This window comes from Aphis gossypii, chromosome 1 (genome assembly GCF_020184175.1).
Source record: "Aphis gossypii isolate Hap1 chromosome 1, ASM2018417v2, whole genome shotgun sequence".
NCBI lineage: Eukaryota > Metazoa > Arthropoda > Insecta > Hemiptera > Aphididae > Aphis > Aphis gossypii.
In genome coordinates, this window is record NC_065530.1 from 2,013,122 (window position 1) to 2,029,938 (window position 16,817).

General features: G+C 27.9%; 1 protein-coding gene across 2 annotated transcripts in view; it reads right to left on the minus strand.

The window, feature by feature from the left end:
• LOC114120866 (gamma-aminobutyric acid receptor subunit beta-like) overlaps positions 1 to 16,817 on the minus strand; it is a 67,776-nt gene that overhangs the window by 17,231 nt on the left and 33,728 nt on the right. Inside the window, exon 3 of one of the 2 annotated variants that reach the window (XM_027982934.2) lies at positions 6,393 to 6,460. The exons of the other annotated variant lie outside the window; for it this stretch is intronic. Coding sequence (XP_027838735.2) covers positions 6,393 to 6,460 — 68 coding nt within the window. The remainder of the gene's footprint in view (positions 1 to 6,392; positions 6,461 to 16,817) is intronic. 2 annotated transcript variants of the gene reach the window in all.

A 16,817-nucleotide genomic window follows, 5' to 3' on the forward strand; every position in this document is an offset into this window, starting at 1 on the left:
AGAAAAAACCAAATCAAAATACAATATATATATAAATAATATAATATAATAAAATAAAAACCAACATCGAAAACACCAAAAACAATAATTTCTTAATATATTCATGTATATTGTTTCACTACTTCACAAAAGTATAATATTGAACACATTTTATTCCTTTTAAGTTTAAACGGTCTGTTACCGTTCGTTTTCAGCGCATGTGACATATTATATAAAGGAGTATTCGAAATTCGACGATCACTTTGAAAAATAATTAAAATATATACTTTTACAATGTATTATTAACATCTTTAAATTTGTTATAAGAATTCTAGTAATTCATTGAGAAAATCATATTATTATGTGCGTATATAAATTTTATTGAAAAAAAAACTGTCAAGTATAAAGAAACGATTACTATCGGTTTTATTACTTGGTATTTATCGATTTCAATAAAATATTCCAATTAATTTTATGATTTTCCACTAACGTATTTTATAACATTCACATTGCCAGAAATTATCAGTTATTATACTACACATATACGGGATCTACCGAATTATAAACAAAAATATAATGGAGATTATGAGTGTTTTTATGCGATCTCCACCATTTTTGTCAAATAAAATTTATCAGATCCTGTATATATATTATTATTACATTGAAACTCCGAATTTCGAATAACCTTTGGCCGCGAAAACACAACGGCATAGTAATATAATATATAATATTATAATAGGTACCTATAACATTAGGTGTATCAATAATATTATTATAGGCAGGGTAACACACGCTCGCGGTAACATCTGAAATGATAATATGTAGGAAATAACACATTTAAGGGTATATGCTCAAAATGCAAATGAACGCCAGACCAACCAGGACACTCCTATTAACACAAACGCGATGAATATGAATATGATTATATTTATTGTACTTATATTAAAACGACTGCGGTAACCGTATCTATACTTATTATGATATTAAGTTTTAAAATTTTTTTAATTTTAAATTAGAACCTAAGCACCATGTGCACTTTTGATAAAAAAATATTATTCTCTGAATTTTGAAATATATATCTTGTATAATTAATGACATGCACTGTGTGTTGATAATAATATTTATAAAACACATAATATTTTCGAAAATGTCTAAAATAACATTTTAAAAAGGCAGACATTTCTTATTAATATCACCACCCATATTTTTTACTCATAATATATAATATATTATACATATAGATAAAATAAAATGTCAACTGTAAGTTAGTTGTAGCGTAGTAAAGAATGTTAATAAAGTTGTTCGATAGTAGTTTTGATTTATATTCAATCGTAGTAAAATATTCTAAAATGTGATACATGACGTTTTAAAAAATTGCATACTAAGAAATAAAAAGGATAAAATAAGTAGGAGGATAAACCTTATAGAAATATTTCGAGTCGTTTATTCATTTTAAAAATACAAAATACTGAGTCAATAGTTTTATTTTTATAATTATTTTATATACGAACTCAGATTAAACTATATGAATAATAACCACTAATATTAGTGATAGGTATGTTAAAATAAAAAAAATTATAAATATTATGTAACATATTGCACTAAAAAAAAAATGGCTCATTTTATTTAGAATCTTTTGAAACGTATTTTACACATAAAAAATAAAAAATAATATTATATATTTTTTACTATTGTATATTATAAATCTGAGTTCATTGTAAGACCATTATTGATCCGATTTATTTTCTCGGGCATTGAAATGAAAGTACCTATATAAAATATTTAATAATATTGAACCCTTTAGTGATGTTATTTTTTGAATATTATAAAACGCTTGTTTCTCCAATAATCTGATAACAGTTACAAATGCATGTATGATAGATAATATTATAATAAATCATCGAAACTGTTTATGATAACATTTTGGTGTGTCATAATATATTATAATATGCATAATATTCATGTTCTGAGTGTTAGGTCCTGTTTGTTCCTAGTTCTCACTACTAACTTTTATATTTAAAAAATATTGAAATATTGATTAAGAAAATTACTATTTTTATTAGAGTTTCTTTTATTTAATAGTTGTCATTGAGAAACAGATTTCACATAATGTAAATACTTTATCTTTTACTAAATACAGTTATTATTATTATTTATTTTTTTTAAAGGTAATTGTTATTTAAATATGATATTTATAGAACAAATATGGCTTGAGGCGTTCATAGTTTTTAGAATAATCATTACTGGTTTTATTGTAATATTTTTGAAATTAAGATAATATCATACATAAATAAGTCTAACTTTAACCATGATGTAAAAATTGTAGACTGAATACAATATTGTAAATTCAAAGTGGAAAATGCGTAATGGTGGTGAATAAAACTGTTCAAGTTGTCATGTAAGTTTGTTTGGAAACAATAAAATAAAAGATCGATTGCCGTAAATCACGAAATCCTATAGTGATGTTCAAAATATACGTACGATGTGTGATGTGCATTACCTGCAGCGGTGAAGTTGAACAACACTTCAATAACGTGAAATGCCGTAGCATAAATTTTTAAACTGATGTATTCGTTACTACTTAAGTATCTACAGGGAATCGAATTTAAACGTAAGAATACGATTATTGCCGTCATTCGGGATGCAATATAATATGTTTTTCTTCCGTTTCCAAAAGTCTTTCTACAAACTGTGTTGACATAGCTTATCTGTATCTAGTTATATTATATTTATTGGTTCGTACGTAGCATACAAAAACCACCTACTACGAACTAGCTGCGTATGTATATATATATATATATATATATTATATATTTATATAATATAGTATGTAAGAGTTGAAGTAAAAAATGGTGTTATTTTCATGAAATATCTAAGTATTTTATTTACTAACCAAACAAAGACGATAAACTATATTATAATTTTATAGTATTATACTGCGTATATTAGAAGCAATTAGACTACAATTTAATGTTTGTGATATGAAAAATAGTTGGTATCGTTTAAGTTGTCGATAACAGGCTCCACCATCGAATATAGAATTTTATTTGATAATAACATAAGTTATTAACACACATATCCAGATATTACTCTTACACTTGGAAGTACGCATTGATACGTAACTACTAATTTATAACTAAAGTATGATGTATGAAAATCTTGCTTCTATTCACGTCCTCAATACTTTTGTATTAATTAAGGATAGTGTAAATTTACTAAAATCAATCTTTTAGTATAACAAATAGTAGGAAAGTATCACACTACTTCATGTTTTAAATTCTATATCTACTCTACTTCAATTAGTTAATGATGTTTGTACTTTAAAATTAATATTCTTCATTTAGGGCCATGTATAAAAAAACAATTCATACTTAAATATTTTAACGGTAACATTTACATACACACATATATTATATATATGTATATATATATTATATAGTACACTATATACATTAAATTATGTATATTATACAGGGTGTGGTTTCCTGGTGATATTTATTATATAATGTATTCGATTGACGTATGATGTTTGACAATTATATATGCATGACGGGTATCTGGGGAAGGGATCATAATAAAATATACAATATGTGGATAAGATATTGCTCAGTACTGTTAAAAAAAAAATATATTTTCTATACTGCAATACATAATATAAATAATATTATAGTAATGGGAAACGATATTCGAATTCAATTCAAAACTCACGAAGCGAATAGTCACTTATTTTATAACAATAATATATCGTACACACAATATACAATATGCTATTTATATAATATAACATATACATTATTGAAGTTATATACACCATGTCATATACCTACCTGCGAAATAGTAACTGTATTTATATATAAACGTGTAAATAACATATCTAATTTCGCGTCGTCTACAGCAAGTCACTAGAAACATGAAGTATAGGATATTACACACGTGTCGTTATAAATATTGTACACAATAATATAATATATTTTACTCGTTTTGTAAACATTGAACGCGCATCTTGCATTTGACGGGAAAAACGCGATTGCGAACATTTTACAGTACGGTTTCCGTGTATACAAGCTACTCGAAAAAAAAATTAGACTGTATGGAGGTGGGTAGGGGTGAAAAAAGCAAATAAAATAAAAAAAGGCAAACAATTTTTCGCCCGCTTCACTATGTGTACGTAGCTAAATTATGTTGATTTTTACACACTCATTTGCAGATTTTGAACTACGACGGATCGTGGACACTTCCGGGAGAAATTATTTAATTAAACTCTGACGTTCACTCTAAATCGCTATAGCGTGATTGGTGAATCACATTCGCCCCCATTTTTCCTTTAACAGTAAATTTATTCAAATTATGGTTTTTAGAACTTTCAAGTATACTCGAGGACCATAATATTATATCAAAATAATTATTTAGACTTGTATACTATTTGAAAAGTGTCCCATGACATTAAGCTACATACTAAATATTTTTTTTTTAACGAGAAACACTGTTTTTAGTGCATATTATTAAGTAGTTGATTTTTAAAAAATGCTGTACCTAAATAAATATTTAAACTTGAGATGTTTAATTTAATGTAATGTATACAAAAAGAGTATTGATTCTTAAAATAAAATAAATGATGGTAATATGGGGCGTAGTATATTATATTTATTATAATATTAGAAAATATTTATAAAATATAAAATGTTAATAGATTAATGTTACTTATGTTCATTTTTAAATATTCATAACTCCCATACCTTTTAAGCTCCCGTTAATGGAGCTATAATTATCCTTACTTAGTTAAAGTTAAATAATTAAAAAAAACTTCTCGTTTGAATTTTAGTTTAGAAATATCAAAAGTTTATTGAAAAATCATCATTTAATTTAAAAATGGGAGGAGATGAGCACATTAATTGGTGAATAACTATCGCCCTGTATAACAACATTCCATCTATTATATTATTCTTGTATAAAACAAATGACTTGAAGAACTTAAATAAATTATGTAACAAGTTGAGAAACTAACTAAAAAATCTCACAGGTACTTCCTTTCTCTAAAACAGTGTATATTATGCTTTTTGAGATCACGGAACACAGTTTAAGAAACAATGTTCTATAGAATATATTATTAAAAATCAAGTCATTTGGACGATTGTTGAAATTCTCAACACGACAAACAATATTATAATACCTACACGATACGATAGCCCTTACGAAAGTGAAACTAAAATCATGTAGTACTTTCGCACGTTTTAACTCATAAAATATGATGTAAGCTCAGGTAGGTACATAGAAATAATAACAACACAACAAAAAAAGCAAATAAAACGCAGCAAGGTCAGTTGGAGGAGAATGCGGGTAGTAAAAACTAAAAAAATGTTCCCAATCGCATTACATAGGTTAGTTACATAGAAGAAAAATGTTAAGCGCCCTATATAATATAATATTCTGCCCATCTGCCCACAAGGCACAGTATCGCCAGTGTTCATAATATGATATTATATACAGGGCATGAATTGAATATTATACTGGACTCATGTAGAAAGAATTCTATATTACATAACATTCTGTGTTTATGTAAACTGTTCAAATTCGCGATATACCACGCCGTCGTATAATATTATTATATTATTATTTTAGCTGCTGCATGGCCGTGTCCGATGGACTGCGGTTTTCGAGCTCTTCCGGTCATGCGTGGCTATAATAATAAATATATATTTTTATCGTAACAAAACAATGTATAATAATAATAATTTCATAAGCGATATATAACGAAAACGTCGTTAATATGTTATGTGTAATAGGGAGTGGCACCCGGTTGGCAAAGCAACGGACTTGCATGCAGGGAACGTCATTTAGTCCCATTCTAAAACGCATCGCTTATTGTTATCAAAATTTATTATTGTTATTAATTATCGTGTGATCGTTTTTTCGATGTATAATACAACACGAACACTTAGCAACAGTACGAAACATTAAAATAACAGTGAGTATACCATTAACGAAAGTATTCGCGTTGTTTGTGAGTAGATATAATATGGAAAAAAGTCGTTTTCGTTTAGGATTTTCAAACGATGAAGCGAAAAAAAGCATCAATATATAATATCATCATACCGATATAATATTATATTATTATAGTTATGTATGATAACGGATGAAATCGGTGTGTCATATTGTAGTTCAAAACCGAAATACATCGAAATATAATATAATATTATAGGTATTAAATATTATAATGTATGCGCATAATAATTATACAATATGTAGAAAACACTCATCAAAAACATCATAATATAATGCATATTAAATCATAATAATATTGTGTCGTTCGTACAATATTATTGTCAATATTACTATCAAAAAAACATGAAACATTTAAAAAAAGTAACAGTATATATATAATTATTATTATATTATTATCGTCATATTTGTACCATTAGTACTTCGGACACGGAGCTTATACTGAGAACATACATGGTGACTCCGACCTCTACTGGGGGCCCTGCAACGATATGTTAAAACGTCAGTGCCATATGTATATATATAACATAATATAATATTATCACGTATTTTCAAATTATTATACAATATATTATATTATTTAATTAAGTATTATGTAATAATAATTGTTTTTTATTAAATTGTGTTGGTTAACCTAAAAATGTAACTACACATTGCCTGTTTTTACTTTAAAATCTTTAAGATGTATACGTATACACAAGTGTGGAGAGAATATATAATTTTTGATGCAAAAATGTCATCTCGTTAAAATTTATTGATACGAGGTACTGTCAATAACGTAACGATATTAAGATGAAACAGTTTTATTTATAAATAGGTACTTATTAAGTTTACATGTTTAAAAACATTATATTTAAAAAAACAGAAAGAACGCCGAAAAAATAATTGAAACAAAAATAATCACAAGTAAATAATTATATTATATAAGAAACAAATCATTAAAGCCCGTAGTATTTTATACTGGTATATGCATACATCATATATATATATATATTACCTAACGTCGTATGATGAATTAAGAATTTCATAATGTAGTACAAAGATTTCGAAAAACGTGCCGAATTCGACTTAAAAACAATCATCGTGACAGTGCTGTATACCTACCTACCACCACTTTATTTGCGTGCAATTGGAATTCAGCTAACGATGTTAAATCATTTTTATGTGAACCGTTTTACGTATTATATTTTGCAAACACGCCTATTCTATTATGGTTGCATACCTAGGTAGTAGGTACTACCATAATAATACACGTACATGTCGAGTTGGTACCACTTTTTCTTTTGGATCTATCGTATTTTTTGTAATATTATTACTGTTGTTGCGACACGCGCGGAGCGGAACGAATTTGATAGGTCTCGACACGCAAACTGCAAATGCCTATATTATACGAAAAAATGCGATTTTTTTCTTTGTCACCAGCATATGCATCGAGCTTACCACGTCACTTTTATATATTTTTATATTGGTAGAAAACTGCGGTTTTATCGGCGTTAACTGCAATATGTAATGGATCATATTATGCAGAGCGAGATGCAAAAATACTTAATGACTCGTTTACAATTTTGAATGAATAACTGTTAACCGGGGTAATATATTTTACTGTCTCGTCTAAAACCTATTTTTTAAAATCATTCAAATCATATTAGAGCATTTTTCATAATACACAAATATAGAACGTTTAAGAATTAAATTGTACTATGGGAATCAGACAGTAATGTGTGACTTTAATATTATGGTGACTAAACGTACTAAGAAAATAACAGTGTTATAAATTATTTTTATTACCTATTATAGGTAGTATTAATAATAAATGAATCTACTATTAATTTTTATTATGTTACTGTATTTACATAAGCCGGCACTGTGTATAGGCAATTTCGGTACATATATGTGTAGGTGTTTATTCGTAGGTATAATTCTTAAAATATAATATTATAGCAACAAAATATTACGCTTACTTCTATAACATGAGTACAATTATTATTAGACTGCAAATTAGGATATTAGAGTTGTTCTATTATTATTATTATATAATAATAATAATAATATATTATATAATTATTATTATCTTTTTGAGGGTATACAGCAATTTAATTCAGTATTTATTTTTAACGTTACACGAATTATAGTCCTGAACTCCTGACTTATAATTAATGTAGTACGCTAAAATAATAATTATATCGTATTATAATATTATTATTATACGGGTATCGAAAACACTGAGTTTAATCAACGGAAATGATACACACTGTTGGATATTGTAATATTAAATCGATTTACGCGTTATGGCTGATGGTAGCCGCGAGTTATATAGGTATAGGCAATTTGGTCGTATAGTGGTCGTATACGGATGAATTAATTTGTGTTATTAATAAACGGCGCACGTTCGCCGAGACCGTTGTGCAGATAAAATTACCTCCGCGTCCTCCGACCGAACTGAAGTCTCCGCGTGCGTATGTACACTACACTATAAACCACCCATCCACACACACACACATACACATATTGTGTAGTGGACGGTGGGGAATTTTAATAACATGGTGCGGTGGGTTGAAGGACTAAATATTATTAATATCCTGCCTGCCTGCCATGCCATCACCACTTCTCTACCTAAACGATCCTTCACTTTATACATAATATATATGTCTATATACACGTTATACAATTAATAGAATCCCGTTCCGGGCCACAGCAGCACACCGAGAGTCATTGGTTCTGTGCGATATAATAAATATATATACTATATTATACGAATTCCCACACATAATAATAATAATATGATCTCTGCGGAATGTCTTCCGTCCCGGAAAGTGTGGTCGAAATAACGCGTACAATATATATTATGTAATGTATAATTGATTGTTGGCCCCGAAAACGGACTCAGTTGGAGCAGTGTACATGTTTATGGTTGTGTGTGTGTGTAATAGAAGTGGATAGTAGTACGGCGGGAATTTCTTCGTAGAGGGTTGTAAATAGTCGCGTGGTACTCATGTTTCTGTGGTTATATATATATGTACAAGTTTATATAAATAGTATATTATATGTAGGTCATGTTTTTCTAACCCCGTCGCGACGGCGCCCCTTATACACACGAATTCGATGGATATAATACAGTATAACACACAAACACACACGTAAATGTTATGATATACTCCTAGCAAGCTGAGCTGGTTCGCTTCGATGTATAACTCGTAACGTGTACACGTTGGGTTATAAATCGTGTGTGTGGCGTATAAATTACGCGTTCTACGACATTTTCCGGGCCACAACTATAACATAAAAGTACCGAGTGATCCATTTAACGTAAGACACTCATTATTTAAAAACATATTAATGTTTTAAAAATATTTTTATGACATAATTTCAAGTCGTTAATAAACAACATTTTTCTAAACAATTTAGGTTTTTACTATTTTTTTTCACGTTATAATTTTTTTTTTTAATGAAAACATGTATACTTAAACTGTTTTAAAATATAAAATTAAAAATCTATGTTTAAATTAGTAAAAATAATTTTTTTTTTCAAAAAATGTTGTTTTGTTAATACTTACAACTATGTAAATAAAATACCACGTTAGAGTTTTTAAAAATGATAAATGTTCTACGATAAATGGGATTATTCTGTAAAAATATGTGATCCGTGAATTTTAAATTAATTTTATATACCACCTATACAAATCACTAGAACGATTGCACGATTGCTGTGACCGATATACGGATACCTCTATCATATATACTCCCAGTGTGTGTAAAACGCGTTAGGAGAAGTGATTTTTGGTAAATTATTTTCTAAAAACCATAATGAAATTAAATATAACGTTTTTTATTTTGCATTTTTAGACTTATAGTGGTAAATATGCGTCAATAAATACTTGTCAGTGTATATTTTCTATTCTAGTCTAAAAGTACAGATTGATATTATACCAATCCTAAAACCTAATTATTGAAATTTTATCACGAAATTTCTTTCTAACCGATCCGGTTATAAAGAAACGCAGTCACCAAAATATATTACTTAAGATACTATATGATGATGGTTGTCGACGTATTTTTAAACATATATGTATAATGTATAATAATATATATGTTTGAGTGTTGTTCGAGTTTTTTTTTGACACTATATATACTTGTATAGTGATAAAAATTAAAAATTCAGTATTTTGTCACGAACTTAATAAAAGCTTAATTTATACAATTATTTTATATTGATATAGTTGGTATGTTATAATTTTGGTACCTACCTGTATATATAGTTCTTCAAGTTTATTTCAAGTTTATTTTATTCTTAAATTAAAGTATTGTATTTATCGAATTAAAATATTTAAATTTACTAATCCTTGTATCTAACCCAATGATTTTGACAAAATTTGAATTTGATTCAAATATATTAATAAGCTTTAAAACAATGTAGTGGTGTTAAATATTTATAGTAATACATTATCATATTATTATACTATATTAAATGAGCCGAAGAATTATTTTCTGCAGTAAATATTGTATAATATAATATTATATTAATCGTACACGCATATATAATATAATAGTCGTAGTGTTCGGTGCCGACAGTAACTAACAGCTTCCTATTTGTTGTGACTTGTGAGAAACTCTTGTGAAAACATTGATTAATGTTTTATAATTATTCGCGTGCACGCATAACTCTGTATTGATAGGTACAACATTTCGATCGGTGTATATAACACGAATGACTTACATTATATGCGTGTTATAACAAATTCACATATATAAGGATACGACAATTGGTAACCATAGCAGTGAAAATCGCATGGACAGAAACGTAAAACATTTTAAATGCTTAAATAGTAGTATCATCAAAATACTTAGGTTTTGTGATATTAATTTACTGCATTGATCGGTTAAATTATGGATAAGGAAATATGGGAATTTTTGAGTGTTTTAGAATTAAAAAAAATAATATAAACTTAAAATCCAAAGCACAAGTTTTAGATTTTTTTATTTTAAGCTTATTAGCTGAGTGATATCAGAATAGAATCTATAAGAGAAATGTGAAAATGGTTATCAATGAATTAGTTTTTTTTTAAATTTTCTATAATTATCTTGGTTCGTATACTATAACTATAACCATTTATTTATTATAATTATAATTTAAATTTTTCTAATTGAATCCAAAAAAGATCAAGGAAATGCAAAAATCAGATCAGTATGGTAGATTGATTTAAATATTAGATATATTAATTATATCACTTTACACTGCAATCATTTGACATTCTTGAGCATGCTATGCAGACTGACATATTAGAAATATTTAATGGTCGTTCGTATATAACAATACATCATGTTATTACGAATAGAATTGTTGAAAATGTAATCGAACGTTTCACCAACAATATAATAATATAGGACCTAACCACTACGTCTGTGATTTGTATTGTTAAATATTTAAACGATGTAATTATATAGATATAATACATCATATTATAAAGTTTAATTTGGTGTAATGTTATTGTTAACAAAATATTATTTCACAATCGTATTTATAATATTATTGATAAGATCACACCGTCATTGAAAATCGAGCAGCTACAACAAAAATAACAGGTATGTGCGCCGCGTGTCAAGCATGATATTATATATTTGGATATCCCATTATAATACATTTTTTATAATATAATGATTAGGACACGTATTTAAATGTAAAAAGTTTTTTTTTTGTCAAAAAAAAATGCTTCCAAGTACAAAGTTTCTAGAGAATGAAATTTTAAATTTTTTTTAGAGGGTATAGAGTGTTTTTTTTTTAGGTTCAAGTACATATTCGTATATTTTATGGTTACATTTAATGAGAATTTACAAGAACTACACTAGTAAAAAAAAAAATAAAAACTGAATTTTATTTATTCTGTTCTTCTTTTGTTAATCGTGATTACGTTGAATTATGTAAATATTTAAATAGTACTAATTGATTTTCGTTTAATCATTTTTTTTTTTTTTTTATATATTAATTTATGTTTAAAATATTTTTAAAAGCATTTTTTAAAGTTTTCTTATATTACTCGTGTATTGAGTGGATTTGTTTAAAGGAATTTTCTTGTTTTTTAGTTCATTAAAATCCACGACCTAATAATAATAATTGTTTGTTGGATCAGAGCCTGCAAAAAGAGTGCACGGCTTGTCCGCTATGGATCGTGTAACACCAAAATACCAGCACAGAATTGGTTGGCTGAAAACCGAAGTGGCGGTGTGTGAGGAAAAACGAACAACGGGGGTGTGACCGGACTGAGAAGCACAAAGTTGCAATTCATATATTATAGATCATATGATAATAAACAAGATACTATCAAGTATGATTAACTCTTTTTCTTTAATAATACAGTCATTAAAATTCTAATATTTCAAATTTTGAAATAAATTCAAAAACCGTATTTCTAGTATTGAGTTCTTGTTTTTAGATCAATTAAGTAATTTTTTGTGGCAACGCTAAGTCTTATTATTTAAATAAGAATAATTTGTCTTTTTTTTTTAATTATTAATCTGATGGCCTCTTTAAGAAATTTCAATATATCCAAATAAAAATTTCAAAAAGAGTATAGTTTTTAAGTAATTTAATTTTAAGTATTAAGGGTAATAATATAGATAAATGATAATGAGATTGGGGGATATTGAAGCTATGGGGATTTGGAAATTGTGTAAATTATTTAAATTAAATATTAAACTATCAACATTTGTTATTTTTAAAAACGGTCCATGTAGGACTGTAGGTACCTTACATGATAAATACTAAATATTACATGACATATTTCATATCTGCGAAAAATATTTTTGCTGTCTTAAATCCTCAGTGTCAATATTTTAATAGTTGCCAAGCTATTCGTTTGAATTTTTAATAAGATAAGTACATCAAAATTTTTAAAAAGTTATAAACTTAAATAATTTACAGTAATAAAGAGGTTTTCACTTGAAAAATTAAAGTTTGTATAGTTAAATAACATTCCTTAAGGCTTTAATAGTACAACAAATATCAAGAATTTGAAAATATGATCTTTAAAAATACCATAAAATCATAATTTAAATAAATATATGAGAGAGGAAATTAGGAGTGAGGATAAACGTTCTAACTGCTAAGTGAATCACCCTGTATATGTGCTCTGTGAGAGCTGACACACGATTATCTATATACATAGCTGTATATTATGTACCTTTTGGTTCTTACATATTATTATTATATATACATTTTATACTATGATATACATGCGCGTTCAGTTCCTCTCCATCGCTGAATTGGATTAAAATTATGAACGTCCCTTGATAACGTATTCAAAGAACGTAAGGTTTTATACATTTTGCATGCTCGTGGATTCGCACGCGCGTTTACGGCGTCGGCGGAGGCACCAGTCACTTCTTCGGCCTCGTCCGGAAACCCCATGAATACCAAACACGATGTACACGCATTCAATAATGCAAAACCATTAAGGTTTACTGGTGCATCGCGTATTACATTAGACCAGCTCGCGAAATATATACACCTATACCTGGCTACCTACGCGCGTGTTTCACGTGTTCATATAACGTATTATACAGGGTGTGATTCGTTTATCGTACTTACCCCCACTTTTTTCCTATAATAATGAATTTATTCAAATTTCTGATTTTTTAAATTTGCGTGTGCACTTCAGGACTTTAATTTTAAACGATTTAATTTTTCATACCATTCAAGATGTGTTTCGTATTGATATCAACTTCTTTTCTTCAAATGATAATCACCCTTGTTTTATTCAATAAATAGTAAACCAAAAGAGTTTTTTGAAAATATTTATGTATCTAAATTACAATTTTAATGAGTGATTTTTGAGTTATTTAATTTTATTTACTTAAAAAGTTCATAGATTCATGATACATTTAATATGTTTTAAAGATATAATTATAAAATACCAAAAATCAGAACGTGAAATGAATGGTAGTGAGCATGCCACATGAATTAACTCGATGGTGTATCATAAATTATTAGTATTAATATTAAATCCTAAGTTATCCTAAGTTATCAGATAGGTGACACCTCGGCCAGTTATATAGGTTTAAAGGTCTTATTAACATGCGTTATTTTAATGTGCGTATATAAAACTCTACATTTTTTTTTTTAAATCAAAATGGTATAGTATGATGCAAGTTTTTTTGATTTCTTAAGTACTTATTATTTTGTGTATAAGTATATACCTATTGTTATACAATTTATTTTCTCAAATTTGTTCATGTGTTTAAAAGTATATTTGAATTACATCGTAGCTTTCAAGTGTTATTTAATGAGCCCTTTTAGTAAATTATCATACATCTTATTGAAATAGCTACAATTTAATTTAGTATAATTGTTCAAAGAGCTATTATAAAAATGTTACCAATGTGAATACTCACACATGTGCAGATTATCTTGTGACTGTGGTCGCTTATATTATGATCTAAAATTACCACTGATTAAACCATTTTTTCACCTTCTACAAGAAGTCAGGTGAAATTTATTTCTCAAGATTACCTTTTGGTTATCCTCTTTCATTACTATTTAAAACCGTAGTAGTAATTGCAACAGTTTTTTTCATAGGTTTAGTTATGTATTTTTATAGTGTATATTGCCTGCCGTAAGTTAAAATTATTACGGATAAAAATTGGTAGTATTAGTACCCATTGAAAAAAAAAAAAAAATAAATAATAATAATAATAATAATAATAATAAACACTTCTAGTAATAAAAAACTTTTTCGGAATCAATGTCTTTTTTTCGCGAAATTGTTATGCATTTGAATCTAATGATTAGATACTTTATTTTAATAAAATACATATTATAATATAATATGCTATATTAGTTATAGACTTTTAGCCGTTTAGGCCGATCCAAATAAAACAAAATAAAATAATGTAATATGTTTGACGTGCCCGAGAACGAATGGCGGCACTGCTAGAGATGGATTACGGAATTATAATCTGTAGGTACGCCGCGAAGCGTTATCCTTGTCTCCAAACTGACGGATGAGTATAGTTTTTAAAATGTTAACCCTTTACACGAAACGCGGGCGAATAAATTAAATTTTTTTTCGGCTCTGAAAATGCCTGTTTTTCGTAATGTCTGCGTCATTTGTGTTTTCTTTTATTTTATATTCTAACTGACTCACAGCTGATAACGTTAACCGGTCGGAATTTTACTGATATGATTTTTGGTGGTGCAACGTGTGACCGGCGACGGCGGCGGCGGTAACGGTGTGAGTATGATTTTACAGACATGCAGTGAAAACCCATGAACAACGCAGGAATTAAATGAATGCAAGAGAAATTAATATACAGTTTGACCATGATATTCGGAATGTTCATTGACGAATTTGAAACTCTCACTGTTTATCCAATCACAATTTAAACAGAAATTCAATATGACAACAAGAAATACATCTATAATCTCTAAAGTTGTTTGTAAATATGTATTACTTTAAAATATAGTCCTTTCAAATTTTAAACTACCTACCTATAATAAATTATTATTAATATTTAATAATTTGTAAAAAATGTAAGACAAATATAGGCCCATCACAATGCTAAATTTAAAATAGTCACTTTCTTTTCCAGTCCACACCCTCAGACCCACAAACTATGAGTGAACGATTTCAAGAGATATATTTCCATACTATATAGACGATGAAAATAAATTAACGCGTGATTTTTTGAATAATAATATTTCAGATACGATAATTAAAGATGACATAAAAACTCGTGATATTACATTATTGTATATTATAATTTATAATAAATTATAATCGAAATAGGTATAAAAGGAACAACATTATATTAAATTATGAATTATATTATTATTATTCTATATCGGGTGCGTGCGTGGTTTAATTGAAAAACGTAATTATTGCAGCGAGCGGGACATAATAATATTATAATCACGGTCGGCACAAAGGCAAATCCGCCGTGCCGTCGCGTGCGCGCCTTTCCGTGACCCAATTTTCATCGAAGCGCCAACGCGCGTGGTTCGTCCTCTCTCTTCCCTATCCACGTACTATATAATAAATTATTGTACCTGCGGTGTTAATAGCCGTCGTTTGATTTATAAACACACACATATTCGTATATCTATAAATATTATAAAATATAAATAGAAAACATCCGCTTTTGACTGACGCAGTAACGATTTATACGATAACCCTATAGATGAAAAATCGGTTTAGAGCTTATGAGAGTTTAGCCCACTGAAAAGTCTTTCAGTCTTTAAGCTTCCCCCTTTGGAAAACAAATTAAAAATAATAGTAGGATAATTGTTCGTTATATCCAATACGTCCAAAGAAAAGAACTATAATAATAAAATTATAATATGTAAACAAAATATTTTTTTTTAGTAATTTTGTTGAGTATTTTGAAAGGATCGAAATCTTATACTATCTATAAAACCACATTTCTACCACACAGATAAATGCTGTCTACAAAAATTGTTTTCTTAATTATTTACAGATGCTCAGTATGAGCTACCGCTCACCTAACGAAAATAATAATAGCAAATGATAAAACAAAAGAACCTCTCCATAACAAAATATAGCTCGAAAAAAAATGGTTTTCATGATTGTCCAAGAGTACTCGTGTTTTTTATAGGTGCTGTGTTTCAAAACATTTGTTATATTTACTGGTAATAGCTTACTGCTGTAAGTTGTTTTTTTTTTTAATAATTTAAATATTAGAAATAATTAACCAAGTATAGTCTAAAAGGTAGTGGAATAGGGAGGGTGTTCTCTATATTATAATATTATTACACTCATCGAGGCGCAATGCCGTTTTTTTATCATTCTGCATAGAGTCCGGACACGGTTGGTTTAGTATGTCCTCAT